We start from the raw sequence: 27,142 nt of genomic DNA on the forward strand, positions 1-27,142 counted from the left end.
CCCCTCCTCCCTTCCGGCTGGTTCAGCAAGAGGGAATCTCCCCTCTCCCTGAGTGGGTGGCCAAGGTCACAGTCAAGGGCTGGGGCATCTCTCCCGCAGGCCCAGGCTGCTAGCATTTCTCCGGTCCCACCTCAGGGCCGCAGAGACACCGTTCCGGGGAAGTACAACCAAGAGGTCAGGGCCTCCCTCCCTGCACCGCACCAGAGGGCACAGACCCCCTTTGCGGTGGCTGGCTCCCCGACGGGGGAGGGAAGAAGGCGGACCAGGCGGGAGGGACTGCCCCACGCCCACCGCACCGCGCTCCCGCAGAGGCCAGCGGCCACCCCAGGAGGAGGGGCAGGCCTGCAAACCGAGAGCTCAGGCGTTCTCCCCAAGTACACTGATGTGCTTGGAACGGGGCGGGGAAGTTCACGCCCGAGAGGGTGGGCAAAAATACTGGTGAAAAAAGTAATAATAAATAAATTAAAACAAATAAACAAAAACAAAAACCAGTGGTGATTTGGATGATAAGCAATTAAGAGGAGACTAGTAGCTCTGATTAGAACGAGAAGCTCACCAGCTGTGTTACCAGAGCCAGTGAGAGAGACTGCTAGAAAGAGCCTGCAGGGTGTTTAAAATAAAAAAAAAATTAAAAAATTACACTTCCAGTTAAAAATTACGAACTAGGGGATGCCTGGGTGGCTCAGTGGGTTAAGCCTCTGCCTTCGGCTCAGGTCATGATCTCAGGGTCCTGGTATCCAGCCCCGCATTGGGCTCTTTGCTCAGCAGGGAGCCTGCTTCCTTCTCTCTGTCTGCCTGCCTCTCTGCCTACTTGTGATCTCTGTCAAATAAATAAATAAAATTTTAAACAAATGACGAACTGGGCACATTTCATTTTGTTCCTTCTCAAAAACCCATTAAAATCATTTTTGTTTAAGACAAAGCTGCATGGATGAGAACATGTGGGAAGCTGTAAAACAACAGCTTTAAACTCACAAAATAACACGGAGGCCAGTTAGAGTGGAATAAGACTTTCAAAATTACAAATGCAAGTTACTTTCACCTAAAATTCTGTACTCGATCGACCTTTGATTGATCAGGTTTAAGAGCAGAATGAAGACTAAATCCATAAAGTTTTGATGATGGCAACAGGCGATCCCCAGTCGGACAGAGGCTAAGGGAATCCCTAAGATGGGGGCGGGGAACCTTCCAGGAGGACTGCACTGTGTCCAGAAGGCAGCAGTGGGTCCAAGGGCACTTGGGGAGCCTTTCTCGGGAAGAGGTCAAGTACCGTGCATACACATTTCTTGAAAAAAGATTCCAGATTTGCAGGTTGGATGGTTGTTAAGCACATAGGACTCCGAGCAAACAAAGAATTAAGGCAATTATTATCTCCAGGGAATAGTAACAGTTTTCCCGGGAAGGAAAAACAAAACAAAACAAAACAATTTTCTACATGGTCCCACTACTGTGTGTGATGTTTACATATGTCAGTACCGCAGACACTGAATATTGATGTAAACAAACTCGATATACCCAGTTTGGACAGAGGAGAAAGAGGAGACTCGGGCTTGAGGAACCCGGAGTCAGGGAGAAGAAAGCTAAATCACCATCTGTAACAGCTGACTGGTTAATCAATAGATTAGGCCTGAAACCGAAAACCCAGAAAGTACTGTCACCTGAGGGTAATTTCGAGAACTGAGGTAAACGCCGAAAGAATCCGGTTAACAGGTGAAAGCACTTGCCTCCGGAGGAGGAGGAGGGAGAACGTGGGATTGCTGCTTTCCGCAAGGAACTCTGAACGCTGGGCTCTACTGAAACTCTGGGCATTCTGACTTCAAATAAATAAATTCAAATAATGTCTCTTGAATACCATATCACTGTACTCACCAGTGTTTGATTTTCACAGTAACTATTTTATATTCGTACCAGAAAGTTATTTCTGTCTCTGCCTTCAAGGCATGGTCATGAAGGTCACGCCAAATATTTAGAAATTCGGCTTTGAACGGACACAGCTGCCATCACTGCGAGGCCAGGACTCAGCACCCAGGGCGAAGCACTCTCACACCTCAGCCCCGGTTTCCAGAACAGCCTGGAAAGCGGGTGCCGGGGCCAGTCACAGAGAGGAACCTGGTGATGCTGAGAGCTTGGGTAGATAATTAGGAATCTGCAGCAGAGATCCCTGCCCCGAGCCCCCTTTTCTTCCTATCAGACCTCATCCTTCTAGGTTTGAGTTGGAAAGAATTGCAAATAAGTGAGTAAAATTAAAAATAATAAAAGAACTACAAAGGCGGGGAATGGGAAGGATGGGGGAGGGGAAGAGAATCCCCGAAGGGCTCCAGTATTCCGAGGGTGGCTGTCCCCCGACCTAACCGAGCTTTGCTCCACATTGGAATTCCCAGCTGGTCCTGGGAGCCAAGGAAGCAAATTTTAAAACTCTGGCCAGGAACCCCCTCGTCCTGCTCTTACTTCGAAGACACGTCCCGGTGGGAACGCGGAGGACACCAGGGCTCGGCTCCGGGAAGCCCCGTTAGCCCTCAGAGCCGATTTCGGGAAAGCAAGGCACAGGCGGGGGAACTGGCCCGGGGTCTCAGACCCGGGGACCGCCAAGGGCGCCTCTGAAGGAAATCCTAGGCCGTGTTTCCGCGGCGGCCGCATCCCGGGCGGTTTGCCGTCCGGGGTCCGTGTGCGACACGGCGACACTCACCTGGCTGTGGCCGGCCGTCGGCTAGCGCGGGGCTCCCGCGCGGGGACCGGCCGCCAAACCGCAGCGCCGCGCGCGTCCCTCTTTTCCGACAAGTCACGAGCGCCGGCAAGTGAAGAAATGAAAGTGAAATCAGCTGACGGGGCACCCGTCAGCATAAACGGCCCGACCTCCGAGCGCTGTTTACTTGGGCACCGGTGCGGGTGCGAGCGGGGCCGCCGCCGGGACTGGGACCACGACCGGGACCGTGACTGCGAGCGCGTCCGCCCGCTCGGCCCCGCGCCCCCGGCCCCTCTCCCGAGCGCGCCGCGGGGACGCCGGCCGGAGACCCGCCCGCTCCGCTCTCCGGGGGCTCGGCCCCCAGTGCGTGTAAGTACCTGCCCCGCACGCGGCCCACCTGGCCCCCGGCCCGCCCCGGCGTGAGCCCGCGCCCGCCACAGCCTAGCCGCGAGCGGGGGTCCGGGCAGGGCGGTGGGCGTCCGCGCGCCCCCCGGGACCCGCCCCGCCCGCTCTGCCCTCCTTCCCGCAGCTCCCTCCCGCGCCAGCCGGGGCGCGTCCGAACCCCGAGATGGGGTGGGCGACGCCTGGGGCCCCCGTGAGAGACGCCCGGGGACAAGTGTGAGCGCCAGGGCTCGCCCCGAGTCTGGACAAACGAGTGTGTGTGGCGCGTGAGGCGGGCGGCTCAGCAGAACCGGGCTGCCGGACACGAGCTGATGCCGGACTCGCGGGAGCTGAACTAGTCCCCGAAGTTACAAAAACACGCTTCCAGTCCTTCAAATGCACAGAAAGACCAGGGGACTGAGATCTTTCGACCGTCTGTTCCTAGACTGCAGTGCTCCTCATGCCTTGATGGAAATTCACGGCGGGAGCCTAGGGCTGCTGGGGCTTATCTTAAAATAATTTAATACGGCTGTTTCCATAAGAACCTCCGTTTTAGTTCTTCACCTGTAAAACCAAAGGCTCCTTTAGGAAAGAAAACACACACACACACACACCTTCTTTCCTTCTTACCTTCTTACCTCTTGGCAACTCCTGTACAGTTTTCAGTATCTTCTCATCCCTCCCCAAGCCCTAACCTGAGACTCTGTTCATAAGACTGAATTCTGGACCTATTCCCCTTTCTCGGTGTTCTTTTCAGCCAACTCCTGCCTTATCTCACCTAATGATAAAGGTTGTTTATGTTTGTTTTTTAAGTTTCACTTTTACATAAATACAACACATAATTCTGGAAATATTTTCAATGCAAAAAGAGAACAGTTGTCCATAATGCCACCATCCAGAGATAGATTCCACGGCTAACACGAACATTTTAGAATGTTTCCTGAGTCTCTTTCTTGCAGTCGTACTATAGAATGTGATTTTAGACGTGACTTTATTCTAAAGTCGGCAGAGTTTCATTGCCGTGATGTGTCTTAATTCCAATGGTGGGCATTCGGGTTCCTTCCCGTTTTTTGACAAATACTAACTACCATGAACGTTCCTGTATATAAGTCATTGATTGCATTTCTGATTGCTGCCTTAGGATAAACTCCTGAGTGGAACTAGGCCAGAAAGAATGATTTTTAGGGGTTTCGGTGCAAATTGCCAAATTGCCTCCTAGAAAGTTTGCACAGATGTTTAACTGTTCCCACCATCCCTGCACCATCTGTCGTGCGTTCTGTGACAACCAACATTTTCACCTGTGATTTTGGTAGGGAAACTCCTAGGTTATTTGACTTGGTATATCTTTGCTTACATTATAAAACGTATAGACTTTTTTCATGTTAGTTAATGATACCGTGATTTACATAAGGAGAATATATATTTGGTCTTTATTCCCCTTCTTGGCACAGAGTTCCTAAAACCTTTGGAATTTCATAAGTGACCATAGAGATAAAGGTATCTTCTTTATCTGTTAACAAACCCCTTTCAACCACATCTGGGTTTATGTTAATGAGCTGACTTTTGGCAGGGCTCTATAGATGGGGCTTGGTTGCCCCAGAAGCAACCTCGGGATTAGAAGGGAACTTTTAGCCCCACCCCACAATGTGGGGTGGGGGTAGGGAGGCAGACCAGCTGGAGTCGGTCACCCACGCCCAGTGATGTCATCCATGGGGCCAGGTAATGAAGTCTCCTCGAAGTGGGGGGTGGGGCGGCTCATGAGACTGAACCCTTGGCCAGTGGAACCTGACACTCTTCAGGTAGATGGTGTCAGAATTGAGTTAAATAGGACACCAGCTGGTGTCACGAGAATTGTTTGGCAGAGGGAAAGTCCCACCCATTTGGTAGAGAGTATAAAGCTACACTGACCTATCGGCGGTCCTTCTCTTCTGAAACATCTTCATACCCTTTGTCCCTTTGTACAAGGGTTGTTCTTCTCACCTCTGTGTGAACAGCTGCTATATTCACAGCAGTGGTCATCTCTGTTATTGCGGATGTTTTCCGAGCTCACTGGCTTGTCATTTCATGTTATATAGAAATGGATCTTTCTCTGTGGTTAAATCCGTACAACATTTTTTGTGATTTCAATTTGCTTTTAAGTTCCAAGTGTTCTTTCTCAGTCGTAGATCAAATATTCACCCTTTTCTAGAGCTTTTCTTTTTTCCTTCTGTTCATTACGTGTCTCGCTTGGATCCACGTGAACTTTATTTTGGTTTCTGGCGCATGAGACGAGGGCTTAAACCAGTTTTGTTCTGTTTTCAGTTAGCTCGTTGACGGCTCCAGCGCTGGTTAATGGGAAATCTTCCATGGAACTGTAATGCCACTTTTTTTTTTTTAAGATTTTATTTATTTATTTGACAGAGATCACAAGCAGGCAGAGAGAGAGGGGGAAGCAGGCTCCCCGCTGAGCAGAGAGCCCGATGTGGGGCTCGATCCCAAGACCCTGAGATCATGACCTGAGCGGAAGGCAGAAGCTTAACCCACTGAGCCAGCCAGGCACCCCTGTGATGCCACTTTTATCACATTAACTTCCTGCGCGCGGCTTTTCTGAGATACTCCCCCTTCGAGCGGTCCATCCCAGTACCCCTGGGGGAGCTGCCATTCGGAGGATGGGATCCAGTTTCCCCTGTTATTTCTGGAATCCACCTGGGAACTGGATCCGGGGATTACTTCGCTGACTCTAGCCTGCCATAGCCCTCAGGATGGTACATCTTCAAGTGATGTAGTCAGTGTAACCTACCTGCAGGTTTGATCTTGGAATGCACGGACAGCGCCTTCTCGTTAGAACTGAGAGTCCTCAGAGCTTGGTACCCGGGGCTGACAGCACCTCAGCGTTCTCAGCCCTGTCAAATGACAAAATGAAAACCGTTCAGTCATGGGTTTACCCTTCCTTGATGTGAGGGACCACGAGCCGTGGATTGGGGGGGGGGGGGTGGAGTACAGCGCCTCGCGGTGCCCGGAGCACTGGGGTGGGATTGGGGGCCAGAGCGAATGGCGGAGAAAAGAGCAGTGTGGGAACCCGTGGGCACGGCTGGCTGGGAGGTCCTGCTTTGCGGGGTACGGCCAGCTGGCGGAAGCGCACTGGGGCCGTGCTCTGTGTGTGTTAGGTTTCCTTGACGGGTGCCTCCCAGACCGGCTGACTTGGGCTGGGCCCCGCTGCAGCCTCCATGTCGTGGCCCAGCGATATGAAGGATTCCCGGGGTCTGCCCCAGCCTAGACTTCAACAGACTTTGGGAGGGGATCCCCAGCCACCCTGCGCGTCTGTGAAGGGAGCTGCCGTCTCTCTGCTGGGCCACAGCGGGGCGGTGGGGGTGCTCCCCAGCGCGGAGGGCCAGAAGGAGCCGCAGCCCCGGCCTCTGCTCAGACAGCCCACCCACGCCAGCCCCGAGTCTGACCAGGCCAAGACCGGCTTTCTCAGGCTCCCAGATCTGGCCCTGAAGGCTGGAGGGGGAGACCCCACAGCCGCTACTCAGCTTGGCGGTGATTGACTTTCCCTGAGTTACTTTGCGCCTGGCTTGAAGCCCTTTCATATGTATTACAAACTCCCCAGGGAAGAACCCTCTCCTGCCCTGAGAAGAGAGCAGGTGAAGTTCTTGGGAAACTTAACCCGTCCTTTCAGCCAACTCCCTAAAGATCTCTTGCAAAACTTAAGGTCTAGGCCTTAGGGCTGTCGGTTATTTTGACCTCCCCCCTCCTGGGCGTAACCACACTCAAGTAGGCCTGGGTGCCTCCCGCAGGCAGAGCCGGCAGGATGGGCGCGAGGTAACCCCTGGACTTCATTCCGTCTGTCCCAAATCCCAGGTCTGCCTGCCATTTGGGCACCAAGCTCCTTGTGTTTGGGGGAAGAGGAACATGAGTTAAGGAACACTGGGTTAGAAGGGTAGAATTCACACCTGTCACCCTGGCCTACAAGGCCCTCAGGGACTGGGGACAGCTCACCTGTCCAGACCGGTCTCGTCCCCTCTCCTCACGGGGCTTGCAGGCCCCCCAGCCCTGGAAATCTGTTCGTCTCCCGACCAGGTGTTTATAACTACTGCCCTCGCTCCCTGGAAGGCTCTTCCCCCCCGCCCAACTCCAGAGAGCTCTTTCAGGTCCCTCAGGCCTCAAACCAAGATGTCTCCTCCCCACGCAGGCCCTCCCTGACCCACTGATCCAGACTAACGGCTTCCTCCTGCCGCCGTCTCTCCTTGACTTCACCCTGTTTGTTTCCTTCTCAAATCTTTTCAGAAGTAACCGTTATATTTTTTAAAAAGTCTACCGTTGGCCTTTGTCTCCCCGACAAGAAAGTGAGCTCAGTGAATCCAGGCCCCTGGTTTGCCCAGAGTGCTACTGACCCCACAGGGCCTGTGACAGAGGGAACCATCCAGAATATGCCATTCATGGCGTCACAAGAGGAGAAACCCTAGCCCCTCAGTAGGAGGGGGGCTGTGGCTCTCATGTCGGGATTGCAGGAGAGGGCCAGGCAGGAGACCCAACAGCCAGCAGCGGTCCTAGTTTCCGGTACTACTCGCCTTCACCCTCTGCTTTGGGTCCGGTGAACCCCAGTCTTAGCCTCCCATCAACCAGCCGCGGAGCCCCACCGCTAAACACCAGACGCAGCTGGGCCCAAGGTGCAGGCACGCGCGCCTTCGGAAGGATTTTTTCACGCTCAGAACTGTCTTTGACCTCTGCTCCCAGCTGGATCATCTGCTTGCAGGGGCTAATAAGCAGCAAAACAGATGGTCAAAGAGCCTGGTGGTATTGCTGGAACCCCGGACGCGACCTACTTGAGCAGCTTGTGTCCATGGAGGTCTGCAGACCCATGATTTTGACCGCAAGTGCAGTCTCGTGCTGTGGTCCCGTTTCTGCGGGCAAAGCTGCTTTCGTTTACACGCAGCATGAAGGACATATGACTGTCCCGCTGTGTAAAAAGCCACTGTGGGGCCTGCCCCCCCCCCACCCCGGGCAGCTGCCCCCCCCACTGCACACACTTGGGAGGCACCACTGCGGCCCAGTTTTGAAAACTAAGAACCTGGGCTCCTTTCTGTCAAAGGAAATATGACACATTTCCCCTACTTCTTCCCTTTTTATTTTTGTCAGAGCCACACCCCAGTGGTGAACACACTGGTCCTGTGTTCAGCCCGAGGGGCCTTAGTCGGGCCAGGCCCCCTCCTCCAGCAGCTAAGCTTCCAGCCGGGCTCCTCCCCCATCAGACTGGCTGGCTTTACTCTGCTTCCCTCGCTTCGCTCTCCATTCATGTGGCTCACCCAGCCTGGGGTGGGGGTGGAGGTGCGGGACGCCATGGCCCAAGCTCCCAGACCTGAGCCTGGGTGGGCTGTCCCTGCGTGACCCAGCGTCTGCATCCCACGTCCCTGAAGACCCTTCCAGGACTGCAGGTCCTCCGGGGGAGCCCTTCTGTCTCCTCTAGCGTCTGACCACTGCCAGGCTGTGGGGCTCTGGGCTTAACTTCTAGGAGTTTCCATTTCCTCTCTGTGGTAATAATAATTTAAATAGTACTTACTAGGTAACGTTCCCCACATGCTGAAGATAAATTTACCTCATTTAATTCCTATAACGTCTACAAAATAAGTTCTAGTAGACCCATTTTCCAGATGAGAATACCGGGCCCTGGGATGTTAAGTAATACAGATGGTAAGCAGTCAGCCTGGGACTTGAACCCAGGACACACAGCTGCCACGTCTGACAGATGTCACCAGCCACCTGCTGTGGGGAAGTGGGGAAGTGCCTGATCTTTACTGAGCCTCAGGTTCTCCTGGAAAACGGAGATATGAACCATAGAGCGGCTCCCCCAGGGTTCTTGTGAGAACTTAATAAAGTAGTACTTTCCCTAAGCTCGCACAGAGTAAGTGCCCGCGAGATGCTGGTCTGTTTCTAACTACAAGTAAGGTCTCCGCCAAATTAGATTGCTTGCTCGACGCCTTCCACTGACCAGAGAATTCTCCGAGCAAGCTCTGCTTGCTCATTATCTCTGCCAAAGGAAATAGGACACATTTCCAGCTTTCTTAAATCATTAATGAACAGAAGACCGGGAGGTGAATTTTTAACTGATAACCACCTAGTAACCCACCTGTTTTCTCTTTCAAGCTTCTGTTCAGACAACAGAGTGATACCGTCCAGGTTCTACCGGGCAGTCCCGTTGGCTCTGGCTGTGCTGGGTGGGGGTGGGGGGTGGGGGCCGCTGCCCTTGACCCCAGCTGTGCCCACATCTCCTGTGTCCTCCTCTCCGTGTTCAGGTCTGGAAGCTGGTGGCTCAGAAAACATATCTGAGAAAGAGAGGAAATTCTTGTAGAGAGCCCACATTTAGGAAATGGGAAGAATAAAGGGGCCAGAAGGAGGAGAACCAGGACAGAGAAGTGGGCAGGAAAAGTAAACACAGCAGGGAGTTTGATCAACTCTGTGTGCTGTTGCCTAAGTCCATTCAGTCATTCACATGTCACTCAGACACTAAGTGCCTGCCTTGTGCCTGGTGGCCCTGGGGGTTGGGGACATAACAGTGAAAGATAAATTTTTGGTAAACAGTCAGCCAGCTAACTAGAGATATGTGAAAGCGAGCGGGAGATAAGTCCTGGTCCTCATGGAGTTTACATCCCACTGGGGGTTGGGGGGGGTATGACGAGAAAAGGTGGAGAATGGGAGACAGTAAAAAGCTGCAGAGAGAGCAGGAAAGGGGCCCAGGGAGCACCAGAGGCTGCTGCGGGGGTGGGGGGGGGCAGTCAAGGTGAAGATGCAAGGAGGGGGGGATGGTCTGGCCTCCCTGAGAAAGGAGCATTGGAGCACAGAGACCCAAGGGAGGCGAGGGAGGGAGACTTGTGACAACAGAAGAGCATTCCAGGCAGAGGTACTAGCAAGTGCCAGAGCCCTGACTTGCCTCAAGTTCTTGGAAAATACAGCAGAAGCCTCCTTAGTGGAAGCTGGGGGGGGGGGGGGGGGGGAGGTGGGGAGGGAGCAAGACTAATGGGAGAGGTTCGGTTCCTAAAGGAGCAGGAAGAAGGCCGGGTGTGGCAAAGTAACCCTTGGTAGCACGTTCCAGAAGACGAACAGCCCCCCAGGGAGAGCAGAGGTTAGCGTTCCTGGGGGAGGAAGTCGGAGGTCCCAGAGTGCAAGGCGCACTCTCCTGGAGGGGCCGCTGTCTGTGGGTTCCCGATGACCCATCGTGGGCCACACTCCAAGGGCTCACGGAACACCTAGTGAGTGGAACAGACCTGCGGCATGAAAGACGTGCAGGGGCGCTCGGTGAGGCCCCCTTGGGGCGTCATGAGCAACAGGGGCACGCAGGTGGGAATCGGGTAGATGGCGAGAGCCCTCAGCCCCCGCGCTGCGGAACATCTGGTTTGCGTACTGGATGTCATGAGTCTGGGCAGGAAGAACGAATTGGGGAAAAAAAAAAAAAAAAAGGATGAGGGTGGGTCTTTTTGGTTGTTTTTATATAAGACAAAATAGAGGAAAAGGGAGTTTTGTGGGAATCTCGATCATTGGGATAAGATGAAAATGTAATACTGAAAGCCATGAGTAGAGCAGGGACAACTGAGAAGCCATAAGTAAGTGTGGGGTCAATGTCGCTACACAACAGGGCCCCATAGTGATGAAGCTGCTGGTCCTGTAGTGGATCACAGAGAGGGACCAAGCACACTCCAGAGATGGAGACCAGAGCTACCGACCCTCCTCTGTGAAAGGGGACGAAGGGACTAGGACAGTTTGTAAGGTTTCTTTTGACTCCATGACTCAGGACATTTTGGCAGTCTTGAGAAGCAAGTGCCCGTGGCAGGAGGTGGTGTTTCACCCACATTCACCTCAGCATTAGTTCTAGTCTGGCAAAGTAATGTCGAACAACGTGATCTATACAGATGTCCTCGTGCTATCATGGTGTTTACAAAGCAGGATACAAACATATTTACGCGAGCCCAACTGTAAAACAACGTTATGGAAGGAAATGTGTTGTTAAGAGTAGTTGTTTCTTCAACCCGAAGTTACAGGTGATTTTTGGTCATTCGCATATTTTTCTAGTTTCCTACGATCAGCATCTATTGCTTTATTATGAACAGGGAAAAGTTCAGCTAAAAAAGGGCAGCGGTGACTCAGCAGTCTGCGGGTTCCCCTCTGAAGGAAGCAAGGCTTACTGTGAAAGGGAATGAAAAAGCTCATGGTGGCAAGAACGTGATTGCTAGGATCGTTAAAGGCCAAAAAAGCCAGGGTAGGCTCCTGGCACAGCAGAGGAGAAGAGCGCCACACGCTTTTCCAGCCGAACATCCATCTGTATTCACTTTGAGACGTTTAGACAAAGAAGCTAGGACCAGCCTCCAGCCTTAGTCCATGAGGTCCTGAAGCCTGTCCAGGTGTCCCATAGGACACAGGACACGTCCAGCACTGTGCGCAGTGTAGCCAAGGCACCAAACACAGCCCGCCCCTCTCCTCAAGCAGCTTTGCTGGCTTGTTAGGACACGTGCCTGAGATTACTAAAGGATGCCACAGGGCCCGCCCGCCCTCCCTCCCTCATTCATTCAAAAAAAGTTCCTAGTGTGTATCACCCCACATTCTAGGGACAAAATGGAGAGCAAACTAGACGGGGGCAGGTGTCAGTAGGATTTAGAGGCAGAAAGCAGGGTCGGACCTCAGCAGTGGGGTGGGGGGTGCTTGAGCACAGCAAGGGTGGAGCACAGGGAGCAGGCCCCCCTCGGAGAGAAGCGCAAGTTCAGAGTGGCTTCAGGTGGCTGTGACCCCGAACTCCAGGCGAAGGAGCTGCAACTGAACTCTGCGCCTGTGAAGGGGGGAGAAGGGAAGCCAGGGTGACCACCTTCTCCGCAGACCCACTTTGGGGCTTCCCAGCTGCAGTTTGATTTGTTTCTCTCTCCGCTGAGAACCTACCCAAGGACAGTTGAGGAAGAGAGAGATCAAAAACAAAGGCCAGGCTGGCGCTCCCATCCCTTCCTGCGGCCGAGCCTGTGGCGTGGAGGGGGCGGGGCCGTCTTCCAGTTGAAATGCTTGTAATAGGCCCAAAACAGGGGCAGCAAGAGGGAGCATTCATATGAAGCCACCCCTGCTCCCCACCTCTGGGTCCAGGGCAGCGGAGGCAAGTCAGACCTCACTTTCTACAGCACACTTGTTCAAATCAGGGTTCCAGCCCTGGAAATTCTCTCCACACCCTGATACCTAAACCCACTAAAAACACAGATACAGGTTTTTACAAGCATTTGTTAAATATCCAAAACCGTACAAAACACCCTCCTGCTGGGGATTCCCTGCCTCCCCCTGTCCCGCACCCCCCAACCCCCTGCACCACAGGCCAGACTGGTTAGACCCCCCCACTATGCTAAACTCACAACACAGGGCCTAAAGACACCTTTATCATACCTGGTAAGTCTTGCTGTCGCAAGCACAAAGCTCCAACTGCATTCAAACAGGGCCTCGGCCTCCTGTTTTCATTAATTCAGGCCTCCCAAGACTCTGGTCAGTACGCACTACGGATGTAGGGGGCCTCCTCGGGGATAGCCCCTCGCTCTCCCATCTCTGAGCTCCCCTGGAGAAGCCATGGGCAGGGGCCTGTGTGCAGGTCCTCACAGGCTCAAAAACCTCATTGCAGGCACAGATTGATGTTTCTGTTCTAATGGGCCCCAGCCTCACCCCCAGGCAGTGTCCCCCACTCTCTGCCAAAGGAGTTGCTGATAAATCTTTATTCTCCGTGTTTGTCCTCTGAATGCAGCCACCTGCTAGAGTGAATGATTGTGACCTTCCAGATTCATATGTTGGAGCCTAAGCTCAGTGTGATGGTATCAGGAGGTGAGGCCTCTGGGAGGTGATTAGGTTCACAGCAGAGCCCTCGTGAAAGAGGTCCCCCAAAGAAAATCAAGAGGCCCCAGAAAGCTCTCATCCCTTCTGTCCTGTGAGGACACAGCCAAAGATGTCCATCTATGAACCAGGAGGTGGGCTGACCAGCCACCAAATCAGCCAGTGCCTACATCTCGGACGTCCCAGCCTCCAGAGCCGAGTCTGCTGTTTCTAAGTTGCCCAGTCTGTGGTGTCTGGTGCAGTGGCCCAGGGACACGAGGACAGTCCCCCTCCCTCAGGCGGGCCCCATATCCTGTTCCCAAGAACGTGTCCTTTCTCTCCCTCTGGGCACTTTCTGTTCTTGTAAAACAAATAAGGGATGTGGTCAGACACCCCTTCCTTCCAGTCAGCTGTGGGAAAGAGGGAGGGGCTGCTCCTCCCCAGGGACCCTCCAGACGCTACCCTCCGGCTGCACCAGTGTCCCTGGCGCTGGATGTCACTCTGGTTTGTCCCCAGCACCTGGTGTCTTCTAAGGCCGGCAGCACTGAGTTCCAGAGCTCTGGGCCGTCATTCCGAAGTGGAAGTTTTGCAAACACAAAGGTATTGTATGCGGATGACTGCTGTAGAGGCCAATTTGGAGGGGTCCTTTGAGGTAAACACGGTTTGAAAAACATTTTTCAAACACGATAAGGAAGGTGTATATTACATTTAAGTTTTCTGCAGGTCAGTTGGGCAATAAAATCGCTAAAAAATATTGCTGCCTTTGACTCAGGGACTGTACTCTGAGATCTAGCCTAAGGAAAAACCAGAATCCTACAAGCATCTTCCCTGACTGTCACTTGTAACAGTGAAAAATGGAAACAAGTTGTCTGATAGGGGCACGGATAAATCTATTGAGAGGAGCTAATACGCAGCCATTGTTCATGTTTTTGAGGACTATTTAACAGCTTTGAAAACAGGTTCACAGTATTCAGTGAGAAGATCATTATGGTCAACCGTATGATTATTTTAAAAATATACCAGCACATAGGAAAAAAAAATATTGGTAGAACATTAATAGTGCTTCTATGTATGCGGTGAGATAAAGGTTATTTTTTATTTTTTTTCTTTTTAAAAATTATTTTCCAAGATTTCTATAATTACTGTTGTCAGGAAAAAAACGTGGACACTTTAAAAAGTGGGGAGTACGACTGTGTGATTTCATTACCAGGCGGCCTCTTGTCCTCGTGCGTCCTGACTCCCAGCGCCGGGGCGGCGGGCTCACAGGGCGGCCGAGCCGGGCTCCTCAACCCCAGCTCACGTGAGCGCACGCTGGCTGTGGAGCTTCCGGAGTCAGTGCCGGGCCCCAGCCTCCCAAGCTCTGACTGCACTGGTCGGGGTCCCACTGATGGTGGTTCTTCCCGCTCCCGGTGGTGCCGCCGTCGCCCTGAGAACCGTGGATCCCTGTGCCTGTAGCACTGTGCCCCCCTTCAGGCCCCCAAGGCCCCCGTTGGCTTCTCCTTCACCCCCGGCAAGCCCTCCCTTGTCAGGATCTGAGAAACTCCCTCACAGACGTTTCCAGTGGCTTGTGGTGTCGGAAGCGCAGCGAAGGCGCTGTTCAGAGGGCCTCCGTGAGCCCGTGTCAGGCCCTCCCAGCTGCCCGGGCCAGGGGGTGGGGGGCGGGGGGGCTTCCCCTGAGCTCGGCCCAGGGAGGCCGCTGAGGCCTCACCATGTGGGTCCTGCCCGGAGGTTCCCTCCAACTTCTTGTTCCCGCTGGGGTTGGAAGGAAGGTTGCCATAGGTGTTTATGGAATTCCAGAAGGGAGAACGTGAGCTTGTGAGGACGCTGGGAGGGAGACTGGGCACTGACAGATGTGACTTCCATCAGGTCACAGGAAGGTGGCCGTGCGAAGGGCAGGAGAAAATGACCGTCCCCGGGCCAAGGCGGAGTGAGCAGCTGCTGTTCCTGGGCCTCATGGCCGTCGCGGCGGCGGTCATCTCCCTGCTGTTCTACGCTCTGCTCTGGAAGGCCGGCAACCTCGTGGACTTGCCCAACCTCAGAATCGGCTTCTACAACTTCTGCCTGTGGGACGAGGGCACTGGCTCCCTGCGGTGCCACCAGTTCCCTGAGCTGGAGGCCCTGGGCGTGCCGCGGGGCGGCCTGGCCCTGGCCAGGCTGGGTGTGTACGGGGCCCTGGTCCTCGCGCTCTTCGTCCCCCTGCCTCTCCTCCTGGCCCGGTGCAACGGCAGCGAGGGGGAGTGGCAGCTGGCGGTGGGCTTCCTGGCCATGTCCTCTCTGCTGCTGGCCAGTGGCCTGGGCCTCTTCCTCACCTACACCTGGAAGTGGCTCAGGCTGTCCCTCCTGGGGCCTGGGTTTTTAGCTCTGGGCACTGCCCTGGCCTTACTTGTCCTCTTGCTTATGGCCACGGTCATGTTCCCGCAGAGGGCGGAGGACAAGAGCAAGCTGGACATCTTCTAGTTCTATCTAAAGGCTTTCATGATTGCAAGAGTTCAGTTTGAACCATGCTCGGAGAAGGTGCCAGAAAATTGAGGAGCTAGTGTGTCTTCTCAGCCTGTTTCATAGTGAACGCTGATCTCAAGCCCTAGCAGACGGGCCCCACCCCAGAGAAAGGGGGGTACCCAGTGTCCAGAAGGCCAGGAGGCAGCAGTGGTGGGACAACCTTTGTGCAGGGTTGTCCTTCCTGTGGGACTTCTGAGGTTCCCAAGGACACCCCCAGACCACACAGCTCCTTGTCCAGAGAACTCCTGCTCTAATGCACTGATCTAAGCAAGCCATTCTTACTTCGTCCTCAGGAGGACAGGGAGAGGATTGCCCTCACGAGGCCTGATTGCCAGGGTAATTGGCCAGATATCAGACTAGAACCCAGGAAAGGTTTATGTCAACAAATGGGGAACATTATGAGAGACAGAGCGTGCCTCAGTGTCCCTTGGGGCCCTGGTTAGCAAGCTCCCCCTCCCGGGGTGGGTGTGACATGCGTAGCCCGATACCACTCCCAAAGGCCCAGGAGGGACCCCTTGAGGGATTCACCACAAACAGAACCCGTGGGCACAAACAGAAGCCTCGGAGGCTTTGAGGGCTCTCCTGGAAAGGCTCCTGGACCCGAGGCCAGACACCGCAGGGGCGGCAACGGGCAAATCATTCCTCGCACGTGCCCTGGGAGTCGGGAACAGAATGCACCAGATCCCAGGGCAGGAGAGGAAGGCGCACGGAGCTGTCCGGGGGACGTACAGAGGCGGCGCCTCCCTCTCCACTCCTCCACCTGGAACTGCAAAGGACAGAAGCACAACCTTCGCCTCGCGGGACTGTATTTCTCCGCATCTGCGTATCAGAAAACCCGGGCAGCGAACGACAGCCCCATTCCATGCCTGTCCGGAGCCACCCTGAGCAGAGACAGAAATGCGGACTCTGGTGGGGTCTCGTCCACAGTCTCGTCCACAGTCTCCCGCGGACTCCCGGGCCACTCTTGCTTCACAACTGCCCAGGGGCTGAGGCTGAGCCGCCGAGTGGAGGGAAGGTGGCGGCGCGGGGGGGCGGAGGCCTTCCAGTCCAGAGCCCAGGCAGAGCAGGGCACCGCGGGCGGGACACCTGCCTCCCGGGCGGCACAGGTGAGGGGAGCTCGGTTTAGAACAAGCTTCCTCCGCAGGGAGAGATCACGCTGACGAAACGGTCAGGCTTCCCGTGAACTTAGCAGCCGTACTCTTCCTTCTTTCAAAGTTACTAAGTTGACGCTTTGGTTCCAATAAGTGTGACCCCCATGTCCACCTTCCCCTGAACCTGGGAAGTGAATAAAGCCAGACCCTCCGAACGGGGGAGGCTCATTTTGGCTCCTCATTTCCACACACTCGGCGTTGACAGGTCCCAAGGCCCAGAGCCTCCTGGGCTTCCCCTCCGAGGTGCATCTGCCAGGCCAGGGAGGGGAGGACCGGGCGGTGTCGGCATCCTTGGGCAGGTCCCGGGCCAGGAGGGGAAGCCAGCTTCCTCCAGCGTCCTGGGTAAAAGTCCTGGGGAGTCTATCCCTTAGCTGAAAAATATTTCCCTGACGTATTTTAACATGTCCGCATCCTCCTCAGGGCTCCCGCTGCACACAGAGTCAGACCCTGGGGGCCCCTGAGGAGGGCTGAGGCCTGGAGGAAGGGCGTCTTTCCCAATGTCCTCATCCTCACTTCTACTCCCAGGAGATCCTGGTGACGACGCTGAGCGGGTTGGGGACAGCTCTGGCTTATCAGCGCCCACCAGAGTTGGAGACTCCAAGGGCCTTTCCTGTTTCCGGGCCTGCGGGAGTAGGAGAAATGATAGGCAAAACAGACATGTTATTTCCCGAGTGAACGTGCGGGTTTATCCATTGGCGAGGCAGAAGCCACTGTGAAGCCAGCGTGTGACCGGGTCAGGCACTGCTCCCCCATCAGAGCCTCTCCTCCCGCTGCCCTCCCTCCTGGCCCTCACAGCTCCTGTACAAGTCAAGACCAATGTGGGAGAGACGTGGGCAGGGGCCTGAGGAATACCAGAGAGGAAAAGAAAAACAGGAAAAACATCTGGAAGGGCAGGGCTGACAGAATGGAAGGAGCAGGGGATACAACACTTGAGTGTGGGCGTAAGCTCTGTCACTTATTGGCTCTGTGACTAAGGGGAAATCCCTGGGCCTCAATTTCTTTATCTGTAAAATGGGGATAATATCTGAAATAATGGTCACCAGGTGACAGCAAGGATTAAATGAGACAATAACATATGAAAGTACCCCATCAACTACACAACACTAAGGTGGTACAATTACTATTTGCCTCAGAAGCCAGGAGACGTGGGTGGCTGTGGGCTAAGGAGAAGTACAACGGTACGAAGTCACCTCACCCGACTGAGACCCTGCAGAGAATATAAGCAGTTCGAGACTTCCCGTCCCCTCCACACACCAGCAGTCAGCCCAGAGACAGCGGCCCTCCCTCCCACGGCCACTCCCTCCCCAGGTGTCCAGCCCCAAACATTAAGTCCCACCTCACATGGGGAGAGGCCAAGGGGAGCGCGACCTTGAGAGAAGTGCTAGAAAAGGGCCAGGTGGAAGAAATGGGATGACAGATGATACGGGTCCCCAAGGCCGCCTGAGAATGCAGGACGTCTCTTTTATTGCCTCTCACCAGGGCCCAGTCCAGTTTCTGGTCCCAAGAGTAAGAAGAGACACAGTTGACTTTACCTCAACCAGGATCCCCAGAGCGACGTCTACCATTTCAGCTTCATTCATGCAGTACACGGTCCTCGCTGTGGCAAGTCTGAAAGGAAGGCATGATGCTAGCATGGGGACACGTGGGTCTCAGGTCTCACGAGAGGGAAGAACATGAAAGAGTCCCATCCCTGGGCCTCCCCACCTGCTGCCGCCTTCCAGTCTGAGAGGGGGGCATGATGGCCAGTTCCCACACACAATGGACACCAGCAGATCAAACAGATCATCAGGCCAAGACGTGACTGACCCCCACCTACACCCATGAGCACAGGAGAACAGGACCGCAAGTCAGAAGGGATGTGGGTCAGTTAGGACAACACAGAAAAGGAAAAGCCAAGGAGGGGGGCACTGTAGTGCCCAATCTAGGAGATTGCAGGGACCTCCCCTCCCTGGCAGCCTGAAGGCTCCCCCAAATTACCACCATTCAACTAGCTGCCCCCACAGCGTCTGACTGCACACCGGCTCAGTGACTGCTCCTCTGTCTGTCCCTGAAGATCTGCCCATGGGAGACTGGACCCTGGTCCACTCAGCTCGACCACTGGAGGGTCACAATTTTGGGTGCAAATGAAGAGAGTGGCATTTTGGACAACTGGTGTCTCTGAGAGCTTGGCTAACGTGTGCACGCCAGAGGGGAGCACTGCCTGGGAGCTGAGCCTTGAAGGCCTGGCTGGGGAGATGCACCGCAGAGCCGGGCGTGTGAGGGGAGCGCTCACTTCACCCCACCCCCCCCAGACCATGCACCTGCGAGCTGAAGAGGTTCTGCCAGGCTGAAACACCCACCCACCTCCCTGTTCCACCAGCACCAGAAGGCTCAGCCCCAGCAACTGTGACGCCCCCAAGCCCTCCCTTCTGATTCCTCCGGGAACCCCAGCCAGAAGTCCCACCTTGCTGCGGCAGCCCCCTGAGCTGCCGGTCTCCTCCCCTTGGGGGTCTTCACTGCCACCTTTCTCTTCTCGGCCTCCTGGGCTGTCATCCATGGGGGAAGGACCCTCTTTTTATCCTCAGATTTTAAGTCTCCCATCTCTCTTTTCTCTCCTGAAGATGAGTCAGGGCCCAGGCTTAATGACTTGCGTTTCGAATTCAGGACAGCAAACTCCACTCTCATCACACCAGGAATTACAGGTCTGTGTGTCACACTGCATGGGAGTCGCACTGCAATTCCTACAAAGAACAAAGTCCAGTGAATTCTAAGAAGTTAGAATACTTCCAGTCATCCACTGTAATTACTGGTCAGGACAGGCCACAGGTTAGCGGGGCAAAGAGCAGGGCCCGGGAGACTGAGATGGCCACTCTCCTTCTTCCTACCATCCAAGATGCATGCTGTCCCCAGGGTGTCCTGCCTCTCCTACTCCTAACCTCTCTCTCTCTCTTCTCCCCAAATACAGACTTTTCATTTCCTCTACCTTGGTGTGGTTACAGAGAACCCGAAGTCCATTTTGATCTCTGGGAAGGCTGAATCAACCAACCAACCCACCAACCCCCCCCCCCTCCCTTAATCGGAAGATACTTCTGACTGGCCAGATTTTAGCTGGCTTCTGGATGGGAGAATCCCAAAGACCCAAGGGCAGCCTCTCATCTAATGGTCTCTCTTCTCTCCTCCGCCTAAAGTTCAGTCCCCACCCTGGAGCTCAAAGGGTGCAAGTCGAACCCTTCCACTTGCCAGCCAACCCTGAAAGCAGCTCAGGGCTCCGCTTAGGGAGGACCTTACTGGAATAGAGCTTGCCTCAAAAAGGGTCAGCCACAAATAAGGGATCCCTCTCTGAATCAAAATCATTTATTGTTCATCTAGAAGGCTGATTATAACTTAAAAATGAGCAGAACGTCATCCTAACCTGTCTGGCCGGAGGACAGACCTTGGCCAACGTACCTCGCTGCTGTCAGAATTCAGGCAATGGTAATAGTCATTCCCACAACTAAGGAGCACTGCTAACCGCCAGGCATCCCGACATCCATTCGACCCCAAGGCGGGTATTATCAAGCCCATTTTACAAACGAGGAACTGACTGCATGTGCACAAGGTTTCAAAGAAGTCTGAAATGGCCAGCCAGGGCTCGCAGCCGGGTCCTGCAGGCCAAACCCTGTGCCTAACCGACGCCACGCTGCCAAGCTGCCGGAGCGCAGAGGCCCGGCGGGGAGGGCCGGGAAGCCAGAAGGGGCCCGCGCTACCTGGGGAAACCCAGCCCCGCACGCTCAGGACGCGCCCGGCACCCCCACCCCCACCCGCCCCAAGCCACCGCCCGCCGCGGCCTCTGGGACCCTACGCCGCCCCAGCCGCCCCGGCCGCGGCGGGATGAGTGCCAACCTGCGGGGGGTGAGAGTGGAGGGGAAGCACGTGGATCTGCACGCGGCGCCTGGCTGACCGCGGGAGGGAGGTCACCCGCACGCTCGCTCGCGGCCCCGGTGCTCGGGGCAAGGGGGCAGGGCGGAGCTCAGTCCGGCCAGTGCGATCCTCCCGCCGGGGCTTCCCGCCCCGCCCGGCGCGCATCTCCCTCGCCCCGCGCGGCCATGGCACTTCCGGCCCCGGCCGCTGCCCGCGCGGAGAGCCGGCGCGCCCCCTGCAGGCAGCTCGCTCCGTGGGCGTCCCCGCCAGACCCGGACTCGTCTGCGTTCCGGCGGCCTGACAGTCAGTCTCTCCCGGACCAAACTCGGCTGCGGCTCCTCTGAACTGTCATCTAGGCCCTGCCTTTGGAGCGTCCCTGCCCCTTTCTGCATTGTCCAGTTTTAGCAAGCATCCTACCAAGCCATTTTAGCCAGGACCCCCCAGCCCCAATCCTGATTGCCTTCACATTTGGGCGGGCTCCTCATCTGTCACCATCTTCCAGGTGATGCCTGACCACTGAGATTGCCTTCAGCAAGAATCCTAGTGCCGAGTTTAGCCAGAGCCCTCCTCCCTCCACCCTCCTTACCCCTGGTGTTTCCTCTTAGCAACTTTCCATCCACTGACCCCACCCTGCTCCTTAGGTATCAAGTCCCTTCTCCTTGTTGTATCCAGAGTTGAGACTGATGGCTCTCCCCTACTACAAAAACCCACTGTAGTACCCGCCCTTGAATAAAGTCAGCCTTGGGGCACCTGGGTGGTTCAGTGGGTTAAAGCCTCTGTCTTCGGCTCGGGTCATGATCCCAGAGTCCTGGGATCGAGCCCTGCATTGGGCTCTCTGCTCAGCGGGGAGCCTGCCTCTCTGCCTACTTGTGATCTCTCTCTCTGTCAAATAAAATAAAATCTTTAAAAAAAATAATAAAGTCGGCCTTGATGTTTTTAACAAGTGTCACGAATAATTTTCTATTTAATAGAATATTTTTTCCTTTAACGGTCCCCAAACACGGCTCCACTGGAGGTCTGCTAGTCGGTCTTTATTAGGGTGTCAGTTCCTGGGCCCCCCAAGGGAGAAATTAAGATGAGGGGAGGAGGGTCTGCCTTTTTTAAAGCTCAGGATTCCCACAGGGATCAAGGTCAACTCTCCCTGGTGGGGGTCCACATCCCAGGGGGAGGGGGACAAGGTGAGCCCCTTGGGTGCAGGAAAAGAAAGCCTGTTCATATGTCATCTTAAAGGAAGTAGGTTCACTAATACTCAACATTCAGATCGGTGGCCAGGTGCTCCCTCTGCAAGCAAGAGCTCCACAAATCTTCCCAGGTGTCCTCTGTCTGTGTCTGTGTTTAGCCTGGTGCCAAGCACTAACGTGGACACGTGGAGCTAGCATCTAGTTTTAGTTAAACTCAGCTTACAGCAAAGAAACCTCCAGGTCACAGACATGACAAAAACCACAAGCACAAGCAGTCACAGGTGAACCTTCTTTTGCCGCACTTCAAGGTAAAAGGATGATCAGAACTGACCGTCTGACCCCAAAATGTGCAATTATCAAGACAGCCCTTTGAACTGTGATTTATAACAAATTCGCTAATGGTAATGACCCTCCATACATTAGAGGTGCACAACAGGGGAGCTCCAGCCCAAGCTCGGGGAGTCGGGACCCTGAAGCTCTCTTCCAGTTGTGTGGCACTTGGGGTTTCTAAAGCGCTTTCACCCGCTGGGCCGGGAATGTTTCACTCAATCAAGGCTTAAGGAGATAAATCCATGGTTTCAAGTCACAAAACCAACCCGTTGTGCACTAGGGTCACCTAGCTGCAGGCTGAACCTGAACTCTGCCTCCAGTCTTTTCCAGAGGGCAACACCCGGGGGGCAGGCCCTGCTTCTCTGGTTCTGCGGAAAGTATTAGAACTGCTGACCTCCAGGGTCCTCTGCTCTCAAGCTGTGAGCCAGGCAAACCCAGGTCTAACTGGTGAAGCATCGTTTTGTTTTGTGAATAAAGGAACAGAAAATACTTATTCTTAGTGGAATCGCTCCCTCCGTATTTGTCTCCCGAAAACCTCTTCCCATCACTGGCTGAAAAATGAGGTCTGAGGAACAGGAAACCTTTGCATCTGCACGAGTGGCTTTCTGTTTGAAGAGAGAGACGTCCAAGTGGGAATAGAAAACCAGAGCTGTGGGATCTGGACAGGCTGGAGTCAACGGCTAAAGTGCTTTGAAAGCCATGTTCCCAGGCCCGGCAGAGGCAGTAAGCACAGAGCAGAGAGCTCGGAGGACAGCAAGGCAGAGGCTCTCAAGCAGCCCAGGCTAGAGCCAGGAGCCACACCCATACCAGGTATGCGGGCTGCGGTGGGGGGTGGGGGGGTCCTGAGCTGCACTGGCTTGACAGCTTCCCCATAAGCTGCCCTTGCCCAAAAGAATGGGAGGAGTCTTGCTGGGGTTCTGAGCAGGTGCTGAGCAGCTCTTGTGAAGGAGAAGGAAATTCAAGTCTTGATGTGACTGACCGCAGGATGGGAGCTCATCCTGGAGGGTCTGGGTGGCCCAGGGAGGAACTCCAGGAGGAACGTGGCCTGACCGGCACTCAGGATGGAGTGAAGGCTGGGGAGAAATGGGCCAGGAGGGGGCAGGTTTGGCCACTTGTATTTGCTAATTTCAAAAGGTCAGAGGTGAATGGGATTTGGGTTTTTTCTGTTTTGTTTTGTATTTTCTGGCAGTGTGTTGTGGAATCCCACAGACTCTCAAGCGAAAGCCAAAACAAAAGGGAGGTGGATGTCCAGCCCAGAGCATAAAGGAAAAGAGAGAAGACAAAGCTTTTCAAGTGTTCTTTGTTTCTTTGCAAACCTTAAAGACATTCCCGTAGCCGTGGAGACCATATTGAGAAGAGAATGGGTAATAAAGAGAAACTGAAACAAAACTTTGAGGTTAAACAGTGAATTCTCTCACTCAAATGAAATACATGACAGCTTCTTAAATGTCCTACAGAATCTGTGGGGAAGATTATTTGCTGTTTCAGTGCAGAAGATGGGGACAATTGTAAATGGACAAGTCTTGGTTTTCTTCATTTGAAGAGAGGGCTACCAAGGTAGAAATCGGTAAAACTGTGTAAGTAACTACTTATCAGTCTCTGTTGTTCTCCCATAATTGAGCCACATAAACCCCTACTCTTCCTCCAAATCCCAAAAGAATGGGAGCCAAGGCCTTCGTTCCAACTTCATGATTTTCCAGAAGTAGGTAACTGGAGTACCCCCCTACACCTGCACCATCAGAACTGGGCTGGAGCCCAAAGAGGCCCTACAATGGCTCTTCGGAGCATCTGGGCACCAAGGCCACCCCCATCAGCCCTCAGAGCAGGAGACCCACCCCTTGCCGGCCTCCCCGGAAAAGCAAGCTTGGCCCACTGGCTCCCGCTCTCTAACCGTCCACCAGCAGAGGGCACTGGTGGCTGGCTCTGATCCACCTCCAAGATGTGAAGGAGGCAGAACAAGCGGAGCCGCAGTGGCAGAGGGACAGGGACACCCACCCAGGTGGACTGGGCAGCTGGAGTCAGAGGCCTCAGACCTCATCTCGAGAAGCTCCACCAATGCACGGAAGAAAAGGAACACTATGACCTCCCTGACTGCAGCCCAAAGAAAGGAAGAGCACAAACCTTACCTAGCCTGGAGGTGGGAGACAGGATGCCTAGCTCTAAGGCAAAGCAACAAGCAAACCTCCACACGGCTCAGCCCCACAGCTGGCAACACCTGGCGCGCAGGGCCTCAGCTCGCAGCTGACCAGCTTCCTGTTGGAACATCTGCCTCTCCAAGGGCAAAGGTGAGAGGAGACGCTCTGCTGCACGCACACGTTCCAGAAAGAGATACCAGGTGACCACGAGAATATTCTTTTTAAAAAAAAAAAAAAAAAAAGGAAAAATGAGCAAATATATACAAAATACTGTCACTCCCTCCTGGGCCAAGAGAGCAGCCATCATGCTGCATCTCCTGCTTCCTGAACTTTCGTCCCTGCCGCCTGAAGCATGCCCCTTGCGCAGCCCAGCACGCAGGTCTCTGGGGGCACTTGTGCCATGACTCAGTGTGGCTCCTGTCCGGCTCCTTCTCTGCTGCAGGAAAGAGCCAGAGTTCCCTGGACTGTCTTTCCCTGAGGAGTCCCCACACTGGCCAGGAGCAGGAAGCAGAGTGCTCTGTCTTCGGGTCCCGTCTCTCCACTCTCCCCAGGATAACACTGCCTCCGTGGGTGTCCCTCGGAGCGGGGGGGGGGGGTGTCCCATCAGAGTTTATGAGCCAGCAGGGTGGTCAGCTTGATCTTGCCATCCATGGACGCAGTAAGGCACGTCCCACAGTCCATGGCCGTGCTCCAGTCCACGGTGACCACAGGGGCTCGGTGGCCGCCCAGGCTCAAGCAGCTCTCCAGAACCTTCTCATCCCCGCCCAGCTGCAAGACAGGAGAGAGGAGGCATCAGCAGGCACTGTTCACACACACAGCCACTTTATCCACCAAACTGCCTCGAGTCTGGGGGCTGCCACCCCAACATGAGGAAGTGCCCGGGCACGCATCCCCATCTTTCCCTCCCAGAAGACCTCAGTTTAATTTCTTGTGCCAGGAAATGCCTTCACTGTCCCGACTATAGTCATTCCTTTGTCTTAGGTGGAAAATCTGCTCAAAAAGACAAGAGAACATTCTCTCTGCCACCTTTAACTCACTGTGGGCAGGTGCCTTCTGCACCCTCCCCAAACTACACCCAAATCTGCTCCTTCTGCACTTATTGCTCTCCAGCATGCGATCACACATGCCCTGCTGTTTCCCATCTGCTTCCCCCTGGAATGCAAGCTGCCGGAGGGCAGGCTGTGGGTCCTCTCTGGCAGCAGCCGGCACAGTGCTACACTGGCCACCCTGAGGATGTGTGAGCAGGGCTCTCCCTCGCCCAGCAGCACCAGCCTCCCGGGACTCAGTCCACAGCGAGGACAGTCAGAAGGGAACAAGGAAGGGGAAGCCAGGAGCACAGTTAATAACAATCAATCCAGCAAAAGAAAACACCCATGAGTAGGAAACAGAAGTATGGGCCCTCGTGGAGAAAACATCTTAAAAAAAATCATAGATCGTTTAAAGATTATAAAAAGTGGATCTAAAGTTCATTATATTCCTTAAGAAATTAGACCCTATAACTGGCATTTCAAAAATTATACAGAGCGGGGGTGCCTGGGTGGCTCAGTGGGTTAAAGCCTCTGCCTTCGGCTCAGGTCATGATCCCAGGGTCCTGGGATTGAGCCCCACATCGGGCTCTCTGCTCAGCAGGGAGCCTGCTTCCACTTCTCTCTCTCTCTCTCTGCCTACTTGTGATCTCTGCCTGTCAAATAAATAATAAATAAAATCTTCAAAAAAAAATTATACAGAGGGAAATCTTCCAAGCCATTAAATGGTTATAGAGCAAATCTGACAGCAAATTGTCAGCCCGCAGAAGCCACCCTGGCTTAAATGGAATTCCAGAACCTTCTCATCCCCAGCCAGCTGCAAGAGGACAGGAGAGGAGGAGGCCCTTCAGACAAATGACAAAGGCTGACTGGAACAGATGACAAAGGCTGACTGGGGACAAATAACAAGTGACGAGGCTCATGATTAAAAATACACAAACGCACACACAACACACAAAAAATCATACATAGAGCGAAGTACAGGCTAACAAACTCAGTTTTTAAATAATAAAATACAATTAGGCTTGCAGACAGAAAGCTTTTCATAGCATCTTCTAATAGCAATTACAAGAAATTACAGAGCCAATTTTGAGAAGGGAAGAGCCATTAATGCATCATCATCTGTGGAAAAGGGGAGCCTCAGTGATGGTAAGCCTGGATCACCCGTGGTGCCACACTCCGGACCAACAGTCTAGACGCCTTCCTCCCCCATTCCAGCGCTCTCACTTGCCTCTATCCCCGTGGGACACCAAGGCCAGCCTCACTTACTCGCTGGCCTCCCCACCTCCTGCTCCTCTGAAGGCCTCAGATCCATGGACCAGCCCCCACCCTGCAGGGGTCTCCCCTGAGGGCCCAGCCCCTGCCCAGCTTCCTCTGCTCAGAACCCTGCCCTGTCCCTGCTGGTCCTGAGTGTGAGCCCCACGACAGCAGGATCGCACCCTCCCGTGCGTGCTCACACTGCTTCGCCCGACACCTGCACACAGCTGCTGTCCAGAGCACGTGCTGTCCACCGACCCATGAGCCAGGGAAACGGGGGCACGGAGAGCCCCCGGGCAGAGAATGTTCTTGTGACTCCATGCCTACACACTATATAAATACTACCATTAGGCAAAGAGTTACCACGGAGGCTAAGAACTGGTTTGTGTAGTTACCAAAAACATATGCTTAGGAGCACCTGGGTGGCTCAGTCAGTGAAGTAGCTGACTTCAGCTCAGGTCATGATCCCAGGGTCCTGGGATAGAGCCACCTCAGGCTCCCTGCTCAGCGGGGAGTCTGCTTCTCCCTCTGCCCCTGCCCCACTGCTCATGCATGTGCACACGAACACTCTTCAACAAAAAAATAAAATCTTTTAAAAAAATAAAAAACAAACATGCTTTGACTACAACTCAAATCCCCATCACTAGTCTGTCTGGTAATAGTAAAATAGATGAGGTTTATCATTGCAGACAGTTGTACAAAAAAGTACATGAACCAGAGAAGCTCAGTCACGAGAACTGAAACAAGCACATAAACTGAGGCACAAACCCCACGTGGATGACTTCCATGCTGGTGTGATGAGCCACACCCCCAGATTTCC

General features: G+C 54.2%; 3 protein-coding genes across 7 annotated transcripts in view; 1 reads left to right on the top strand and 2 right to left on the bottom strand.

Annotated features, from left to right (window-relative positions):
- The first annotated feature begins 2,692 nt into the window (after nucleotides 1-2,692).
- TMEM140 (transmembrane protein 140) lies at nucleotides 2,693-16,682 on the top strand. Of its 2 annotated transcripts, XM_080818100.1 has the most exons (3): nucleotides 2,714-3,052; nucleotides 13,382-13,465; nucleotides 14,732-16,682. In XM_080818100.1, the coding sequence occupies exons 1-3, from the start codon at nucleotides 2,804-2,806 to the stop codon at nucleotides 15,320-15,322; spliced, it is 924 nt and encodes a 307-aa protein (XP_080674226.1). In that variant the 5' UTR covers nucleotides 2,714-2,803; the 3' UTR covers nucleotides 15,323-16,682. The 2 variants fall into 2 exon arrangements, with proteins under 2 accessions (XP_080674227.1, XP_080674226.1); XM_080818101.1 differs by lacking the exon at nucleotides 13,382-13,465 and having other exon boundaries at nucleotides 2,693-3,052; nucleotides 14,732-16,667.
- Nucleotides 13,944-24,342, bottom strand: CYREN (cell cycle regulator of NHEJ). Of its 4 annotated transcripts, none has more exons than XM_080818103.1 (4): nucleotides 24,032-24,342; nucleotides 18,959-19,235; nucleotides 18,048-18,123; nucleotides 13,944-17,137 (listed from the first exon to the last, which is right to left on the bottom strand). In XM_080818103.1, exons 2-4 carry the CDS (start codon nucleotides 19,177-19,179, stop codon nucleotides 16,883-16,885), a joined length of 552 nt encoding a protein of 183 aa, XP_080674229.1. In that variant the 5' UTR covers nucleotides 19,180-19,235; nucleotides 24,032-24,342; the 3' UTR covers nucleotides 13,944-16,882. The 4 variants fall into 4 exon arrangements, with proteins under 4 accessions (XP_080674229.1, XP_080674231.1, XP_080674230.1 ...); XM_080818105.1 differs by having other exon boundaries at nucleotides 24,027-24,163; XM_080818104.1 differs by lacking the exon at nucleotides 24,032-24,342 and adding an exon at nucleotides 20,377-20,475.
- Nucleotides 23,189-27,142, bottom strand: part of WDR91 (WD repeat domain 91) — a gene marked incomplete at its 5' end in the record, with an annotated part of 28,266 nt that continues 24,312 nt past the window's right edge. The window contains one exon of the mRNA XM_080818096.1: nucleotides 23,189-24,808. Within this exon, the coding sequence (XP_080674222.1) occupies nucleotides 24,644-24,808 (165 nt within the window). The 3' untranslated portion in view covers nucleotides 23,189-24,643. The remainder of the gene's footprint in view (nucleotides 24,809-27,142) is intronic.

The sequence above is a fragment of the Martes martes genome (assembly GCF_963455335.1).
Source record: "Martes martes genome assembly, chromosome: 11".
Lineage (NCBI taxonomy): Eukaryota > Metazoa > Chordata > Mammalia > Carnivora > Mustelidae > Martes > Martes martes.